Source organism: Vanessa tameamea, chromosome 6, assembly GCF_037043105.1.
Source record: "Vanessa tameamea isolate UH-Manoa-2023 chromosome 6, ilVanTame1 primary haplotype, whole genome shotgun sequence".
Lineage (NCBI taxonomy): Eukaryota > Metazoa > Arthropoda > Insecta > Lepidoptera > Nymphalidae > Vanessa > Vanessa tameamea.
The window spans coordinates 9,853,417-9,874,183 of record NC_087314.1 but is presented as its reverse complement, the minus strand read 5'-3'; the positions used below and the strand labels follow the sequence as shown (position 1 = coordinate 9,874,183).

The following is a 20,767-nucleotide window of genomic DNA, read 5'->3' as shown; positions in this document are numbered from 1 at the left end:
GCTACTTTACTACTTACCATTTATCATGACTCGTGTATTTTCGACAACATGGCGGTTTGTTTACACCGGCATGATAAGGCGGGAAGTATTTCTATAGTTTGTCGTTCTGAGATTCTAAATGCGGATGTTAGAAATAATTATTTTTCGTCTAAATATTTTTTTATTGAGAGAAATAATAAGTTTAGCAATTTAAAATTAATATTTAATCGAAAACACGGCACATGGGCGATACCAATTTTAATACAGGGTCCAGCGCTATCTAGAATAACATGAAATACAACGAAACAAGTTATGGCGGGAATTATAAATGATCATTAATATCTAAAATTAATAGTCTTAATACAATGTGAAACAAAGAAATGTCAGTAAACATAATAGTAACAAGTAAAAAAAACTAATGCTACAAAAACATTCAAATAATGTAATACCTAATTTTTATAATCTAAAAGACCATAACATTCACACATTAACAACAGAAGCAGGAAATTTATAAGTTTATTACAGACGACATAGTCGAAGAAAAGATATAAAACTAAAAGTAAGAGTAACAATAAAATAGAATGCATTATTATTGAAAGTATCACCTTTTCTAAACGATTTACTATTAAGCAGTCTATCTTATATTTTAGGCACTGAGTGTATTTGTTAAGCTTTTTAAGTCAAGCGGAATAAGGTTTGTGTTCCCCTAAATTTACATTTTTATTAGAATTTGGATATTTTAATGTTTCTTTTTCTTTTATATAATTCATATGTACCATGCCTTCTAATATTTTTATTGAACAAAAAGTCTTCTTTAAAGTTACTGATTGTATTTGATTGGGCAACAAATTTCATTTCAGTAGGTATTACATTGACTTTAAAGTTTGTTGTATAACCACTTGCTGATGTCAAAACAGTAGGTACAAAAGGTAAAACTTTTGGTTTTGGAAGGACTTTCTTTTGTTTTTTGTTTTCATATTCGTCGTCATTAATGTAAACACTCTCTTCTAAATAATTAGAAGGCTTGTTTCTCCGTCTTCTTGCCTCGGCTACTGAGAATTGAGTTGTTGAAACTAATTTAAGCTTTTTACCAGTCGATAATTGTTTAGGTTTATCATCCAATTGCTTTAAGATGCTAGTAGGCAAGCGTGGAACATGTACTGTATCAAATGAGTTTTCTTTGGCAACCTAAAATATTTAAAATCTTTAAATTATATATTACAAAAAAATAATAATTTATGATTACAAGTCATCTAGTGGATGTTTCATCATGCATTGCACGCATTCTGCATGAGCAAAGTGATAAAATAAGTTTTAAACCTTATTAACCGTGGAACATTACTCACTGTCTTATTTAAATAATTATTCAAATAGAATTAAAACAATATAAATTTCAATTCAATAATTATACCTTGGCAATCTGATTTCCTTCGTCATCATCTCTTAATTTACGTTTATTTCTTTTAACTTCTGTAACAAAAGAACAATAATGTATATTTAGTAGAAACATCAACAGCAGCCAAAAGATTAATCCTACCCAAATGATAAACTATTTTGAAGAAAACAATCCAAATGAATATTTGTACTGAATAATTTATGTATCAGAAAAATTGTACCTGTAGTAGTATTTGGAACATTTGGGTGAGTTTCATTTTTCAATTTTTTCTTTTTACCAACATTTGATTGTCCTAGGTTTTCGTTAAGTATTGGTTCCGCATCTGTGATTAAGAAATTTGAGTAAGTTATGAAAACATAAATGATAAATCAGTGAACTAATTTGGTACCAGATGACTCACTTGTAACAGTTTCTTCATTTTGCGAAATCTTCCTCTTTTTCTTTTGACTACCAACTAAGGATTCATTTAATTTCTTTGGAGTATTAAGTTTATCTGAAAACAATAGGTCTTTGATACTCAATTTATTAATTCGCTTTTTAATACAGATCTAGGCAAGAGTCTGAAAACATATGTAGTATTAATCTTATTTCAAAAGCATTTGTAATTAATAATTTCATTTATTATAATATCCACAATTATTTTTTTGATTACCATAATCTTATTTTATTGCCACAAAGAAATATGCAACAAATTCTACTAAGCATATATCTAATATTATACCTTCAAGAACAGTGTCTTCAGGTGTAGTTTGAGATGATTTCCGTTTACGTTTCTTTGTATTCTTACTTTCATTAAGTTCTTCTGAAAGAGGTTACAGTTATAAATTGTATTAATAGAAATTTTTAATAAAACATTTTTTTAAGTCTTTATTTCGTTTTTTATTTACCTGCTGTCATCAATAAGTTGCTTTCTACAGTTGAAGAGAGAGAGTTTGTTTTTTTAGACTCTGCACTGCCCGGAGTCATAATATTAAAATCTTCTTTTTCATTTTCTGATACTAAAAGATGAGAAACTTTATATATATTATTATATAAATACATACATAAATAGCAAATAATTATAAATACTACTAATAATTAGTTTGATCAAAGTACACAGGTAAACACGCTATTATTACATCATTAAAACATATTTTTAAAAAAAGGTAAAGCACATCCTGTTAATGTCCGACAGTTAAGGCTAAGGTTTCTTCTTAAGAGGAGAAGTTTTGGAGCTGCTTCAATGTAGATTAGTGGTTACACTTGGCAATTTATCATCCATTACATGCAGGTTTTCTCATGATGATTTTCTTTACCATCAAGTAGAAGATGAATTATAAAAACTGATGAAGCACATGAAAATTCAGTAGTCTTCTAACCAATGCTATCATGGCTCAAATATATTTATATATTAATCTGTGATAATAGACCATATGTATAAGTATTTACCATACTTACATATTATAATGCTTCATTGGTGTTTAATAATTTAAAATATATAAATAAATAAATTTCAAATTTTATACTTATATAATTATAAAAAATATGACTGTTTTTCAAACCTGTCACATTCTTCTTCTTTTGGCTGCCTGGTGTTTTTATTTTTGAAATATTGAGTTTTGTCTCATGTAAATCTCCTAAAACAACATATTTAGAATACCATTTAATTAATATTAATTTTTAAAATAGGTGATACATGAGTTATTTTATCTAAAGTTGATGGAAATTTTGATATTCGTATTGTGAAGTATTTATTTAAGTAATTGTAGTTAAATAAGAATAAAAGAGTCAATATTATTTACGAGCTGATTAATTATTATATACCTGATTGTTCACAATCCTGAGATTTTAATGACAATTTTTTCTTCTTCTGGCTTCCTGGTGTTTTGATTTTAGATACATCCAATGACAATTCCTCTTTCGACTCTGAAGAAAAAAGATAAGTCAAAAGTAATAAATAATAGTATATAGTTAGTGCTTTTGTTGGAATTGCTTAGTTATTTTTAAATAATTTAAGGTTAATAAGTTGGGAATATAATTTATAATAAACATTATATATATAATAATTATCAGTAAAATAAAAATAACCTATTTGAACACTTTCAGGAGAGTATAAGAGCTGCTTCTTTTTCTTTAAAATGTTTGATGGTGTACTGAAGGACTTATCAGTAGGAGCATCTTCCGCATTTGGAACTGAAAACAAAATAAATATTACTTTAAATAACTAAAAATTTCTTCTTTTATTGAAACCATAAGAGCTATTCCTTTTAATTCCTTTTAATCAGCTATAAATTCAGTACACATACATGATGGTTTTATGTTATACTTTTTTGAAAATTTTAATATATTTTTGTTAATACATATGTAAGTAGTATACTATTTATACAGTGTAATTAAAATTAAATACATTTTTATAATTATTTTCAATCTAATTCATACATTTTGAAAATACAACAAATGGTAAATTTTTAAATTGAATAATCCTAAAAACAACTTAAAAATAATGAATTTGTAAATGTAATAGTTAACTTATATCTTATTTATACATATATATCTTATATATACATATATTATTAATGTTATTGACTACCTTGTTCATGAATTTCGGACTGTGACATACGTTTTTTCTTCTTACTGCCAGGAGTTTTAGTTATAGATTCGTCAAGAACTTGTTCAGGCACATCTGAAAATAGTAAAAAAAGAATAATAATTTAATACTTTTTTATCATAATGCTTATTGTTTGTGAAAGAACAAAAAATAAGTAGTTTTTGTTTAAATTGTAACTTTAAAAGCATGTACATGCACTATGTATTTACTGTTTGGTTTCCTTCTTTCATGCAGTAATGACCCAATCGATCAACATAATACTTTACAGACATAGTACTATGGACAAGTGTTTGTGTATGTGCCTATTCTTATAGGCAAGAGGACAAGAGTTTGATCAATTTTATAACATTGGAAATTAATTTTTGTTTGTTTGTTACGAAAATTGTATTATGATATTTATTCCTTTAAATTAAATTTTACTATTGTTTACCTTTTTGAGTTGATTCTTCATTTATCACATCAGTAGCCTTTTTCTTTTTATTCTTGCTCAATGAACCATTCAAGTCAGTTTCATTTACTGAAAAATACCGATATATAACTTTATTGATAGTAAAATACAATTTTTAATATAGAGGAAAAATTATTAAAAACGAATATTGAAAAAAACAATACTACATGTTCAAAATTAACAGTATTACATAGTATAGTATTTTATAGAAATCAAAGTAGCTGTTTATTTAAATATTTATAAAAAAAGATAAATTTGCAAAAAATATACTAACTCAAGTGTAATATATTAAATACCTGTTGGTTCTAGGTTTAGTGATTCAGTCAACTTCTTTTTCTTTTTTTTTTCACTGTTTGGAGTTTTCGTAACTGATTTATTACTAGCACCATCTAAAACAATAATGATGACATTGGTAAGGAAAATGATTTTAAACAATTAAATTAAGCATGCAAGGTATATAAAAATAAAACAAAACCTGTCTCATCCTTTCCATTTTCATGAAGGTTTTCTTGTATTTTAGAGTATCGATTTTCTTTTTTAAAAGGCACATCCATAGGAGCATCAGAGTCAGAATTTTCATTAGCTCCTGAAACATATATAGAAAATATTTTTATTTGATATTATGTAATTTTAATATTAAAAATATATAAATAATTTATTTTTTATATACCTGATTCGTTTACAGCCATGCTTACATCTTTTTTGTCTTTTATTTCATCATTGTCTTCATCCAGATTATCTGAAATTAAATATAAGATAAATTTTATATCAATTTAACAAAAGCATAATGAATTGATGAAAGCAATATTAAAGTTTAATTTTAAGTTAGACTTCTTTCATAAATCTTACCATTATTTACAAGAGATAATTTCTTCTTATTCTTCTTTGAGCTGGATTTATTTAAAGAATTGTTGCATTGTGCAATGACGCCCTCTGTATCAATAAAGAAGCTTTCATTGTTTTCATTTGTGTTATCTGTAAAGAATTTATATTATGAAAGTTTATTTTTCTTTCCTTTTTGTGACTTATGTAAAAATTAACAATTACACTCAAACAAATACTGTTATATATACACTTGACACATACATCCTAAATTGCTTTTCTTCACCGCCAATCAATGAATTAAAACATAAATTAAGCAAATTGGAAACATCCATAAATTTTATACTGGTATTGCATCAACTGGTACAGCATAATTTTAATGAAAGAATATAATATCTTCAACACAGTTCAGACAATATTCATGGTTTTGTGTATTGCACATTTTTATTTAATTTTACCTGAATCAAGATGTATGATGTATAGGTACATATCATAAGAATTCCCATTTCAATAGGACTATATCATAAGAATTCCCATTTAAAAAAAATTCTCAGAATGACAATAAATTACATTTTTATATTTCATAAAAGTCTTACCAGAAGTAGTAGCACTTTCTGATTTATGTTTCTTATTTTTTTTATTGTAACTAATATCAAGATTACTTAATTTATCAGCTTGGTTGCTCATATCTGAAAAAATATTAATGTATTATGTTCAGTTAATATTATTAATTAATAGTATACTATTTATTGGTTAAGTAAATAATTTTTTGATAATTACCTGTATTTTCCCTTATGTCAGTTTTACCTTCAATTCGCTTCAAGGGAATAAACTCTTCTGTGTTTGAAGTATTTTTTTTATTCTCTATGTTCTCACTGCTATTGCTATCTTCAGAAAATAACAAATGTAAATCAATTGAATCAGGGGATGAGTCACGGTCTATATCTGGTTTAATAATTTTATTTTCTGTCAAAGTATTATTTTCTTTCTGCTTCTGCTTATTATTTCTTACTTTTTTAGCAGATTTAATTTGAGTTAAGTTTAGTTCATCAATTATAGCAGTATTTTTTTTCTTATCTTTTTTCTTATCAACATTTAGTGAAATATCACATTTCTTTGATTTTGTTTTATTGGTTTTATTTAAGCCTTCAAGAATTGAATCATAATTTTGTATTATATTCTCATTGTCACTACTAAGAGAATCTTCATCAGCCATAGAATCTTCTAATGGATCTAGAAATTCTGTTTGAGTTTTTGTCAATTCACTTTCCATATTCAGATCATTTTCAGTATTAATAAATGCTATAGAAGAATCAGCTCTTTTTGGCGTTTTTTGTTCCTCTTTTATGTGAGTAGTTAATGGATCAATTTCTTTTAAGCTCTCATTGCATACAGTTATTTCCTTTTCATTTATAGCATTATCGTCACAATAACTTTCAGATAGGCGTTTTCTTTTTTTATCTGAAATTTTATTCCCATTTTCATTTTCCCACAAACTCACTTCATGACTGGAATCCAATCTCATTCGGTGATTTTTTTTCTTTGATTTTACTTCTGTTTCATCTTCAGATTCTGAAGAACTTAGTTGTTGTTTTTTATGTCTTTTGGAGTTTCCTACTTCAGAACTAGAGCTTTTATTTGAAATATTTAATTTGTGCCGAGACTCATACATTTCCCTGGAGGCCTTTTTCTGTTCCTTCTTTTTGCGTTCATCATATTTTTTCTTTGACTCTTTTGTCATTTTCAGTTCATTGTCACTCATAGATAGGTCATCTTCCGTACCATCTAATAATTCATTATCTTCTTCAGCCGAACTAACTACAAATGAGTCTTTTTCATAGTCAGAATCGTCAGATAAGTCATCATCGGATGTTAGTGTTTCTCCTTTTTCTAATATCTCATTCTCTTTTAAATATTGGCGCTCATTTTCGTCTTGGCTGTCACCTGATTCATAGGAGTCACTGGCATCTTCGGCTTCGTCATCTATAAGATTAACAGATTCTTGTGATTCATCATTTGATGCCATTTCATCATCAGAGTCAGTTGATGGAAAAGATTTATTAACTGATTTTTTAGAAGAGTTGGAACTTTTGCTTTCCATTTTATTACTTTTATTGTTGATTGATTTATTCTCTTCTGTCAAATCAATTGAATCAGGGCTGGTCATTTTTTCTTTTTCATTTTTACTCATTAATTTCTCTTTATTATTCCCTGTTTTGTTCAAAGAATTATTTAAATTTGATTTATTTTTAGAAATTTCATTAATATTATTTTGGCTAGTTTCTTCTTCAGATGAAATATCATTGTCCACATTATCAGATGTCTTGTCATTTTTAGATAAATTTATTTTACTTTTAATATTATTTGTATCATTATTTGCAATGATGGAGGTGTTAATATTACCAAGTTTTTGCAAATTTTTCTGTTGTAAAGGTGTGCTTGTTGTTACATAATTAAGTGAAAGATTTCTCTTATTAATGTCATTTTCCTGGGTCGCATTTAAATCATCTGTTGTTTTTGATAACAAACTTTGTTTTATTTGAGGAGATTTTGTAACATTATTAATATCACCTGAAGAACTGTCTTTGAGTTGTGACAATATTAAAGTACTTTTATTTTCATTTTCACTTTTATTAAGATTTAGTAATATGGATGATTTTCTTTTAGATTTGTTAAGTTGTTTTTCTTTTGATTCACTTTTATCTAACAGCACAGAAGGAGAATTTGAATATATTTTGTTAGGTTTTATTTCAGGTATCAATGAACTTTCAGGTATTGTTTCATCAACATCCATGGGTTCGCAGCTATCATTCATTAGATTAGCATCATTGGATACATTTGCTTTAATTAAATCATTTTTTTGAGACATCACAGAGAATTGAGAAATATCTTTTTCTAATTGATCGGAATGTTGAATTACAGGAACACATTGATCTTCATGTTCATGTCTATTTTGAATACCAACTTTAACAGAATTAGTATCTGAATCTTCATCAATATATACAATCGTTTGTATGTCACAACTTGGTTCTGTTTCAAAAAGTTGGTTTGTTATATTCAGATTTTTTTTTTCATTGCTGCTTTGATTTAATAATGGTTTATTTTCATAGTTTTTTTTATTCATACTTTTATTAATCACATCTGTCATGGATGTATCAATATCTCCTTCCATAAAGCTGTTACCATTTTCCTTAATCTTAGATTTGTTAACTTTGCCTTTATCCATGCTTGTATTTAAGCCATCACCTGAATTAAATTTATTTAATTGGACTATGGGAATTTTAGTTCCATCATTTTGTTTTTTTCTTAACCCTTCATTATCACTGTAAAAGTTATTTTCATTTTCAACAGTTGCAATAGTCCATGACTTAGTTCTGTTTCTTTTTTTATTACCATTGCGTTTGGTTTCCAAAGCTGATGTGCTTTTATTAAGGTGTACATTGTTAGTCTTGGCTTCTGTGTTTAAATTTTTTAGTAAATTAGAAGTAAGTAAGGAATGCCTATTTTTTTGAGAAATCTTGTTATTAGCAGTCTCTTCATCTTTACTCTCAGATTCCTTAGGAATTGAAGTTTCCAAAGATTTATTTAATGAAGTATTTTTGGTTTCAATAGTTGGTTCATCATGGCCAACTTGACTACTCTCTTTTTCAATAACAGAGGTGTTTTGCTTCATTTTTTCTTTAAGGCGTGGACTTTTACGCACATTGCCTGTAGAGGTATTTTTTTCATTTGTATCAGTACTATTTGTAGATTCCCTAGCATTGTTTTCTGGTTCTTCAGGAATAATTTCATTAATTTGTATTGTTGGTTTAGTACTGGGTTGAATTTCAACTGAAAATATAAATTTGTATGTGTAAATCGTGTTTCCTTTATAATTATATAAATAAGGCAAACTATTTCAGAGTTACATTTAAATTATAATTTTACCTTTTTCTATGCTGGAAGTAGAGTCTTTTCTAGTTCTACGAGTTTGTCGAACTGGTGTGGGTGGTGCTTCAGTATCACTTCCTGTAAATTTATGATAATGTTTTTATTAATTATAAATAACAATTGATAAAGTTTGTATTAAGTTTTAATGTTTGTTAAGTTTTTGTACAATATGAGTAATGTATTTACAATATTTACAAACCAATTTGTGAAGTTCTTCTTATGGCCCTTTTGGCTCTAGGAGAATCAACTGCTAAAGCAATGTCTGATACAATACTTGTGTTTGATTTTATTCTTGTGCTACGTCTTGATGGTGTGACAGGTTTTTCATCAATAGAGTCAATAATTTCTTTTACTGGTGCTTTTTTAGTGGTCGTTTTTGTAGTGTTGTCTGGGTCTGTTGAATTAACACAATTTATGTTTTAGTTTAAAAACACGATACTATTATTCAATGTTTTGCTATTGCATAAAAATAAAATAAATGATGCAAATAATTAGATATGCAATACAAAGTTTCCGAGACTAAAAAGGCCTTTATATAAAACATAATTAGTTAATTAATGATGAATTTCATTACTATTTTCATCAATGAGGTCTAAGTCAGGTTTAGCAGCTCTTCTTCCTCCTCTCTTCTTGGTTGGAGTGTTAAGTGCAGGCGACTTGCTCTCTTCAGACTGTTCTACGGACATTCTTCTCCGTAAACGAGTTACAGGAGCTGAAAAATGTTTTATAAATAAATTTGACTAAAAAAGAATTCTAAGAACATCGTTCAAGTCCCTTTACTACATGCTTTAATAAAAGAGGTATTTATAGAAAAAATAAAATATAAACATTTCTTTATATAAACACAGTTATCCGAAATTAATTTGAACGCATGAGGTGTACCGGACAAATTATCAATGATAATGCGTAGTTTTATCGAACCGCTTTTTGTAATTTTATTACGAAATATCTACAAACCTTTGACACCTCCATCTGCCTCCATCGTTGAAATAAATGTTAAAAAATTATGTTTCTAATTCCCAATAAGTTACGCAAACACGTGTAATACATTAACTTTTCAAAACCGTGCTTTGAGGTTGAGATAATGGTCGAACAGCTGTTGAGACGCCGCGAACTGTCAATTCAAAACTAACGCGTGCTTAATGATGGCAACATTGCCGATTTCCGTCTCAAAATCATAGACTAAGACAATTTATTTTTACACTTCAATGACATCTTTTGTGAATTTACAGCTAGCATTATTAAATATCTTAATAAAAAGGTATTATTTGAAAATCATTGGAAAGATTTGATAATAAATACATTCAGTAGTAATTATTCTAAGGGTGCTTATGCACTATCAACAGCATGCCTTAACTATTTCATGGCCGTAGATAGGGAAAGTTTGAGGGGTTAATAAATACAATAGTATAAAATAGGGAAACAACATGTAAAGTTTAAAATGAAGAGTTGTGAAATGGAAAAATTAGAAATGTTTTTTTCTAGATTTGTAAAAGTTTTAATTACAGTTTTCGAAGTTTTTTTGAGAAAATTATCCATTTACATGTAAATTTATACTTTTTCATCGAGTAAATTTTCACTACCGCTATGCTACGCAAGTTACAAAGCAATAACTTAAAAAAAAAGTAATTGACGCCATATCATTGGTCGAGAGCTTGAATAATATTCATTATGGGTTTTCGAAAAAATGACACTTTAAACTACGACGAAGCTGTTATCGAAACTTTGCAAGTAAAATTAAAGTGGATATAAGTAGTTAAGTGGTATTATAAATAAAGAAATATTAATGAAGAACAGTTAGTAGTGTGTAACATAATTGAGCTTTTAGCAAATCGCATGAAATAGGTTTGTTTATATTTATTGCTTATTCGATTGGAATAGACTATATCATACTATTAATGGAATTTATTTATATTTAATTTAGCACCTGTGACTAACGATAACATTTGTGCAATTTTTTTCAGATTATATATTTTAAAAATGGCATTTTTATTGCCTATAACTTTTTACGAAAAAATAAGACTACACTTTATTTAATTTAGTTTAGTAATATTACTAAAAAATAGTTTTTCTTAAATATAAAATTAAAGCGATACATGATTACTAAATTATGAAAAATTATATTAAAAACTAGCGATGAAACGACTGCTTTTTTACTCATAAAGAGATGCCTAAAGACCGATTTTTATCGCTATTTAGGCTTCTATTTATGTCTAAAATGCATAACCAGAAGTCTAAATAGTGATTTAGCTTTTACCGCATTTTTGAAAATTAAAGTGGTAAAAAAGTGGATGAAAGATTGAATTTTTATTGTTTTTACTTTCAATATTTGAAATTGAAAATCTAATGCAACATTTTGTGTAGAACTTTATCTATTTTTAATGTTTGAATGATAAAAATCGGTATTTAGGCATCTCTTTATGAGTAAAAAAGCAGTCGTTTCACCGGTTTTAAAAATCCATCAGATAAGTGGATTAAATAGGGAATGTAAATTTGGATGGAAGTTAGTCATTTTTAAAATTCCATACAGGGTGTATGGGTTTCTGTAGAATGTTTCCAAAATTATAACTTGACCAACTTCAGGCAATGGTCTCTTCTCATCTTCATCCGACACATTTAGGTATCCGTTCATCGAATATGACGGACTTTTGTAATTAACTAGCTGTTGCCCGCGGCATTTCTTATCATTTCTTATCATTATCACAGGATTTCCAGACTAATCTATATCAGAAATGTCAACAACTATTACACCCCTTAGGGTAGTATACAGAAACACTTAAATAATTATCTACTTATTTTTAATCAGAATCTCAAAAATAAAGTTTCATGTTTCTGGCTACGACTATGAACTTATATTATAATATGTTAAAGTTTTTGTTACACTTTTACGTCTCATCAACTCAACTGACAAACACGGAATACTAGGGCATATTTTGACTATTTTCGACAAGTTTTTAAGGGTATAGCAAAAGACAAGGGTTACCTAAAACTTGTTAAAAGAAAAGGCTTATAGGAATAATATAAATAAACAATAAAGGACTGTAATAATTCCCGCTAGGCAATAGCCTACTGCCCTTACAAGACGAAGATTTGAAGCTTATGCTCCAGAGCTATCAGAAACATTCAGGTATCCTACAATGTTTTCCGATACCGACGAGCACGAAATGAATAACGTACACAAATTAAAGCTATAAAAAATATTTTGCTCGTGCTTGAAATCTAGATCATCTCGCCTCCTAACTAATATTCTAAGTCCAATTTATAAATGGAAAATAATAGGATTACAAGCTGACACAAAAAACTATTTTACTTATAGAAAATAAGTAAAATGTACGAGAACGAATTCACAACTCGGCTTGAATATGGACCGTATTCATATTTCATTTTTAATTTTACTAATATAGCAGGTAACATTCTGGTCGGAATAATATCTGCGGTGAGTTTTGTTCAAAGGACCGGTTGATCCCAAGCTTCACGTATTGTTATCTACGTCGCTTTTGTCCGAGGAAAAAACTTCAGTTTTCAGTACAAAGACAAATTTTTACCAGCGCTTTCCAAAGTCATTTCATAAAATACTTAGTAAAGCAGACATGTTTTAATTACTTAACTCTTGCGGAGCAGGAGAGTTCGCGAGTAGACGCACGACTGAGATAACTTCTTGTGATATTCTTTGTGTTATATTTGTTAAATCTTTTTTGTGTTTAAATATCTCTCCAAATTGAATATTATACAACTATGCATAAAATTGCTACTAAATATCTCGATAAGTATCATTATTGGTGACACGTGTGCCCTTAACATTGTTATCGATTGTTTGAAGGGATTCAGAACTACGAGCTGAAATGAAACGGACTAACATCGTTGGGGTAATTTCTGAGGGTCATCAGGAAGATATAATGCCATTTCTGTACCCTTGATGTCTTTTTAAGTGCGGACCCACTTAACCCTAACGCGGACTATTGGCTCGTCTACGCTTCGCAATTACCGATGAAAATAGGGATAAAAGATTTAACATCATAAATTGTTTTATATACATATAAATATTTCTTACTCCTTTATGTACCTTTTTAAAACTATTACAATAAATACTTGTATTCACAACTATATATTTTTTGTACCGGTATTTTTTTTTTTCTCTATCTCTATACTCCCTTAGTTTCTCATTATTTATGTTACTTATTTTTTACAAGTAAAATAGAAACTCATCGATTATCTACTATATTTATTAATTTTATTGTTCATATGATAGTTTTTTTTATTCAGGTGTAATTTTCGAAATTCATCCAGCCAAATATGTTTTTAAAACTAATATAATTTAGTTATTTTTTTAACTAATGGGTAATACGATCACTGCTTTCGTTCAGGTCCTACAAAAAATTAGGACGTCGGTTAGGAGGTCGGACCTGTATGGAAGCAAGAACAAGAAATATTAATGTAATAATGAAATTTTACGGTCTTTTACTTTTAATATCATTAGGCTACATATGAGCGTGGTAAGTTCTAATAAATAAAAAAATATTTCATGTTTAACATGGCAATGCTAGCGTATTAAGAGTAAATTCGTAAGAGTGAGTACATTAGCAGAGGATGCAATTTTATTTTGCTCATAATATTTATTCTACCGTTGAATAACTCGACTTGCATTATGACTATAAAGGTGATGCTCGATGATGTTCTACTTTTCAAATCATACATACTTACATTATTTTTTAAAATTTATTTCCCAATTGTATATTTTAGTCATAAGTCATATTACAGCTTTCGCCGGCGGTTTTTCCGAACCGATACGACTTGGGAACCTTCAAGAAAAGAGCGTACTCTTTCCTGAAAGGCCGGCAACGCACCTGCAAGCCCCCCGGTGTTTCAGATGTCCATGGGCGGTGGTAGTCACTTGCCATCAGGTGAGCCCCCTGCTCGTTTGCCAACTCGAACATAAAAAAAAAAAAAATTTTGTTAAAGTGATCTGTAGGAATATCGTAGACATTTTAATATTTAGGTATCTCCAAATGTATTCTTTGTATGTAATATTTAAATAGTTTTTTAAAATTGGATTCTGTATTTCTACATAAATTAAAACAAGAACAAGGCAGAGGAAATTTAATCCGTAGCCGTATAAAAAAGGCAAATGAGGATGTTCTTTATTTTGTAACTTTTGTGCCTAAATAGGATTATTTCGTCAATGAATGCTAATCCTGATGCTAATAATAACCTGATGACATACTGGGAGTTGCAACAGCCCTAGTTGTATGCTGATTGAAATTGGGAAACTTTGAATTGATCAGTTTGTGATCTATACTATTAATCTGTTAGACTTAATTATATATAAACTGCATGTTGCATGATTTGAGACACAGGCGTATAATATTATAGGTACCTTTGCCCAAAACCGTACCACCAAGATACGGGGTGGAACGGTTTTGTGCAAACTCGCCTGGATACGTATCACAAACTAATTAGATATTGTACCGCTAAACAGTTATACTTAGTATTGTTGTGGTAAGGTTTGAACGGTGAGTGAGATAGTGTAAGTACGGGCAAAAGGTACATAACATCTTAGCCCCCAAGGTCGGCGACGCATTATATATCTAAGGTATGGTAAATGTTTTTTAGAGCGCCAGTGCTTATGGCCAGTGGTGAACAATTACTATCAGATTGCTCATATGCTCGTCCGATTAGATATATTATAAGAAAAAAAAAAAGTAATCGTGTACAATCTTACTTAAAGAGAACAGATATGATGTTTTTTTTTTATTAGTGAACAACTATATGGTGCATTTTTTTATGCAATTTATTGGTTAAGAGTACTCAAATTTTATTCCTCTTGATTTTCTTGGTAAAATTGATATTTTGAGTCAGTGGTAACCATTATATAGCTTTTGATTGATGGGAGAGATTTATAAAGAGGCCATTTAGAATATGCTTGTAGCTGCCTGTATAAAATATATATTTCGTTCTTATTTTTTTAATAATACAAATTGATGTGCTTTACTCTTTATACAAATATGTCTTGTCTAATTTGTAACGTTCTACTTTTATGTGATAACTGTGTTAAAAACACTCTCTCAGTTACAAAGTTGACATATGGTTTAATTTCTTATTAACAATAATACATGCTTATAGTTTACAAAGTCGTTGGCTCGTCTTTCGTATCTTGGCTATCTGCCAGCTCGCTTTATGACTCTATTGTGAATCAGCTCTGTCAAGCATCGTGCTTATTGACTCCATATTTCTATATGAAAGTTTTAATATTATGAAACTTTTATTTGTGCCTAAGATATGTTTTTGAGGTCAAATTATTTTTATTTACTCTAGTGTTTTCGAAAAGAAAAGTTTAATATCAATTTAAGTTATAAATTATTTTTATGTGCGATTTATCATCACAATTACAATTAGTAGAAATACTATAATAGTTTGATAGTTTATTTGGAATAAAATTGTGAATAAAAAAAGAGGCAGATTTTTCTAAACAGTTTTTTTTTATTTGCATTTACTTTGAAGATTCTAGGAGAAATCTTAAGAAAAGCCTTGGAATGTGTCTCCGAGACATTTTGCAATGCAATGAAACGTTTCAGGCTTTGCAGCAATGTAGGTACGACAAAACATTGTTTTAGCGTTTAGTAGTTTAATATCTTAGGTCAAAGCTTTCTCTTTGAAACGGGGCCAGGCATTTCTAACAGGGTGTACCTGGTAAGTTATTATTAGTGGGCGCCTTGTGTATAGATTTTGCTTGCTACCGTATTTTATAACTTGTAACCGCAAGTATATTAACAACCTGTCTTTTCATATTTTTTTATTATTATATAATGTATATACATTAATTACACATACTATTCAAATGGGACGCCATACGGAAAGCATTAATTATATATACAAAGCTACAAATGCTCGAAGCGACATTATCTTCAAAGATATACAAGTTTTTATAAGTGGCAAAGTCTGTGACCGATTAATTTGACCACGCCATTAATATTGGTCATTTAATCGACTGCCTGCTTAAATAGATATAAATATCAATGAAATTGTAATAGTTCATTGTCTACCAATGTTATATGGATGATATGATTGTTGATTTCTTGCTTAAAAGCATATAAACATAATTAGATTAATTACGTAGATATCGTATCAATCTCTACTACTTGAGGGCAAAGTGTTACGTAAATGACAACCGTTTAAGTATAACCATTTACAAAGGTTCTTCGTGGAATTGTAAAAGTTTTTTCGTTAAATTTTTCGTATGCGATGCGGGCGTCCTTTTACGTTAGAATTTCTCTCGTTTTGAGACAAACCTCAAGCCACAAAGTAAATACAGCGTGTTGAGGAAAATCTTTCTTGGAACTTTAAGCGCCTTTAAAATCTTAAAAGCTATAGGTATGTATTTACCTCAACACAAAATAAATAATATAATTATTTCGAGTAATGATAAATTGTAACTAATTGAATGTGATGTTGAAGTGGTTTTATAGTCAGTCTCTCGACACATACAGACGTGTGAAGACAAATGTGGTATTTTCGAGATGACATGACCAAGCTACCAAACTATATAAAAAAGCGCGAACAAGAGTCGGACTTACGCGAAATAAGTTAAACTTCACATTTGTTTTCAAAGTAACAGCATACATAATTCATATCTAAAGATAATAATTAAAATTCGCATGCATAGTGTAGTATCAGTATTATTTTTAGAGTATTTAGGTTTTAAATTAGCAATTAGCAAAACATATTTGTTAGTTTTATGTTTTAGTTTTACTTTAGTCGATGAAAATCTATTCATCATTTTTATGAAAGCAAATACACTGGCGATTTTAAAACTGATCAAATATTAATTTGTTTCGGCTGTTGTAATATGTTATTAAAAACACAACATCAATATTTTATCTGTCTGTCTGCCAGGGTAGCTGTTCAGGGTAATCTTCAAAATGAGATCTATCAAGAGTTGCTACAACTTAAAGTCCACTTATATATTTGTTTACCGATATTTGAATAATAATTAAAAAATGTTTTACGTGAGTCAGAAAAGTTATACTTTAAACGAATGAGATAGTATTTATTTTAAATTTATTATCGGAATAATGTAAATATCTAAGAAGAAAAGAATTTACATAAAATGTTTCGGGAACATATGCTAGTGGCAATGCATGGAAAATTAACTTATACAAACAACGTTGTGGTTTCCTTGCTTTCTTTTGCGCCTGAATGGAAACAGTCTGTGTTTCTGTTTTTCATTCCTATTTTTTATATATGTATAAAACATTCTACCTTACGTGCTACTTTTAGATTAAATTAAATTTATCAATATAATTAGACTTGAACAGTTGGGTAAAAAAAGGCTAATTGAATGAATATGAAAATAATGCTTTTAAAAAACTTATCTCAAGCTAATATAATAAACACTAATCACGTTCTTTAAGGATATTATTAACCTCTGTAGCGTGGCCATCAAGTTTACCAATTTGACATTTTGGCTTTATGTTGAAATTAAAAGTTGATTAATTACCACAGAGAGCCAAATGATTTAATAGTACGTACACACGCAGTTTTGAATAGATCAATATTCAATTATATACCTACATTAATGTTTTATAAATAAAATGTTTTTAAAGTACGGTTTTTATTTTAAAAGTATTTATTTTTCAAGTGTTTCTGGTAGAGTAATTATGTGTACACTTTTCTATGGATAAGACATCCATTAAGGTACATAAATTATGTTATGTATTTTGTTTACATATAAAGTTTAAAAAAAAATTACTTTATATCGAATTGCGAGATTAATTTGTCTTGAAATTACTTCATTATCGCATAGAAGCCCAATTGGACAGGCCTTACGATCGTCATGACTTGAGGTCAGGTTTTTTCTATTCAATCGATACTAATTATTTACTTATATGCTGTACATTACAGCACAGCGTAAAAGATTAATAATTATTGACATAAAGTAAATAAATGTAATTGTATTGTTGGACAAAGAGTTTGTATTGGAAACATTAATATAAAAAGGGGATGCACTAGCAGTTATTTTGTGGGCGAACCGAATTAAATAATAATTGTAATAATTTGTGTGACGCAGTTCGAATGAAGATATGATTAGTTGCGAGTCAAAACGGCCTAGTATCCTAGAATAAAAACTACGGGTCCAATTGATATGAAACTTTGATATTATTATAGTTAAAGTTTACGTCATACATAAGCTATAGTTTGTTTACATAATTAATATTTTTTAAGATATTTAATTATAGTTTAAATATACTGATGAAATTAGAGAGAAAATTGTCGGTCTCGCTTTCTTTCAAACGAAAGCTGCCAAAAATATATCCATATATCTATTATCTGTACAATAAATTTGTATGAACAATTTGTAGGCATTGTATATGTCTACAGAAGAGTAAACACCAACTTTAATCTACCTTTTATAGATAATTTAAACTCACCATTATTATTTCGTAAAATAGGAGTAAAAGTAACGATAAAGTATTTAATCCGTGAACAACTCAAGATGAACAGCCCTCAATGAGTTCCCTCAATCGCCTACGAATTGTTTCTTCGCTGAATGAATACGCAGTGCCATGAATAGTAAGAGATGACCACTCCGCAAGGAGTCTACGAACGAGAGTAAAAAATGAGTAAAAAATAAATAGCATAATATTAAAAATATGTAGATAAATAAATAAAAAAAAAAAAGTAATTTAAATAAACGTTTTAAAAAAGGCATATGTATATATAAAATCGATGTAAGTACGATGCCTTAGCACAGTTCGGAAATAGATCGGTTTGCCAATGTTTATATCTCATAATTCAAAAATAGCATGAGGTAGAATCCTTATTAATCCTTATCCCGGACGGGTAGTCAGTACAACATAAAATAGATAGTCGGTATAATGAAAATAGGCCACGCATAGATTTTGTATTTGAATATCTTACCTAATCATAATGTTAATTGTCGAAATTGAAATTGGCGTTAAATTAATTATATGAATAGCTGATTATGCATAATAATTATTATCGTTAATTACTTTAACTAATTATTTAATGTTAGCTGTTTTGTAAATTTAAACGTCGAAAAAATTTGAAAATGTCGACTTTAAATTTTCAATTAGAATCAATCGAATAATTATTACGTTGGTGGTTATTTGGAATATATATATCTTGCATTATTTGTTACAGTACAGAAATATATATGTATGTTAATTTATATGGAGACTAATATGTATATATGTTTATAACAAATTTAATTTATATTAATAGCATTTTGATGATCGTTTTGATTATATCAATTCATCTAACGTTGTGTATACTCACGCAAGCTCTCTATTTATGAATTATGTATTTTATTTTTATATTTCAGTTTTACTGAGTATGTTTAATGTAATTCAGATTCTAAAATGTTCATATTTTAACGAAAGTAATACAAAATGAATAAATAGACTAACGCTTTTTAGGTTATATTATATGTTATACTATATATATGTTATGTTATACTTTTTAGGTTATTGTTTATTAAAAAAGTATCGTTGATGTTTTAGGTATTATGTATTATTATTAAAGCAAAGGTTAATGTAATGGAGAAGTAAGAGTAACTTTTGAATAAAGCCTGTAAGCATCACTTTTAAAGTTACGACTAAAGTCAGACTTTGATTTCCTACTTGAACTTAGTCTTTACAGTCTAATAATAAAACTTATTTTATAATACAATCGTGTTAATAACCTTATGTTACCGTGTTAACCGAATGATTTTACGCATATATTTAAAGACTACCCTAAAAATTGCATAGATATATTCGTAAGTATTGATGTAGTCTCTATTCACTTATTTTCATTGTTTTATGGCAGCGATCCGACTCGATCGGAGAGAAATCAGGCGCAAGACCAACGACTTTATCTGCTTTGCGAGATACAGGAGTTTTTAACTTCCTAATAGCGTCGACTTCCTTGGCTTCAAGTGAGGATTAATTGAAAGAGATTCATCGAAGAAAGTCCAATTGACTATTGCCATTACCTAAGATTTGAACCTCAAGAGTTGCAGGCTCATGAGCCTGCCACTAATTAAAGGCAGTCAAATTACTGCCATTTATTATTATCGAACTCCCAAAAGTATTTGTATTTGTTAAATTAAAAGATATGATTTAGTAATAACACACTTCTGATAATTCTGGAAAAACCAATATTGGTTTAATTTATTTTGGTAAAGGTCTTTTGAACGAAAATTTTACGCATTCCGTGAATCTGCAATCAGCAAAGCAATTCTGCACACGAGGACAAAGTATTTCGTTGATGAATTCAAATGTTAAATGTAATGTATTACGAACGTTGCTGACATCCGACGTCGAATACGAAATCAAATATAATAATTAAAGGAGGTATCAATACATAACATAATTTTTTTTTCACTGTGTTGCAGTTTGCCATTAATGATGGCAAGTTTTGTCAATAAATTCTTAGTAGCAAACTGCAGTAAAGAAGTTGTCAGTGTTTCACATCCCTGCTCATCTGGACTCGATCTCGGTTTGGATCTCGGTTTCGGTTTCAGAAAATGACTCCCGTTCGTAACAGCACAAGTATAAATCTTGGAAGCTGGCTAATCAGATTTTTATTTCATTGGATAACTCTGTTC

The 20,767-nt window shown here is 28.7% G+C and overlaps 1 protein-coding gene across 2 annotated transcripts; it reads right to left on the bottom strand.

The window, feature by feature from the left end:
- Positions 1–188: 188 nt before the first annotated feature.
- Positions 189–10,296, bottom strand: LOC113393541 (uncharacterized protein MAL13P1.304). Of its 2 annotated transcripts, none has more exons than XM_026630489.2 (21): positions 10,120–10,296; positions 9,737–9,874; positions 9,362–9,556; positions 9,160–9,240; positions 6,013–9,063; positions 5,829–5,921; positions 5,260–5,385; positions 5,081–5,149; positions 4,886–4,996; positions 4,707–4,799; positions 4,393–4,479; positions 3,945–4,037; positions 3,443–3,547; positions 3,179–3,280; positions 2,917–2,991; positions 2,263–2,373; positions 2,097–2,177; positions 1,776–1,868; positions 1,596–1,697; positions 1,391–1,449; positions 189–1,167 (listed from the first exon to the last, which is right to left on the bottom strand). In XM_026630489.2, exons 1-21 carry the CDS (start codon positions 10,142–10,144, stop codon positions 703–705), a joined length of 5,355 nt encoding a protein of 1,784 aa, XP_026486274.2. In that variant the 5' UTR covers positions 10,145–10,296; the 3' UTR covers positions 189–702. The 2 variants fall into 2 exon arrangements, with proteins under 2 accessions (XP_026486274.2, XP_064071281.1); XM_064215211.1 differs by having other exon boundaries at positions 1,391–1,446.
- Positions 10,297–20,767: the final 10,471 nt, after the last annotated feature.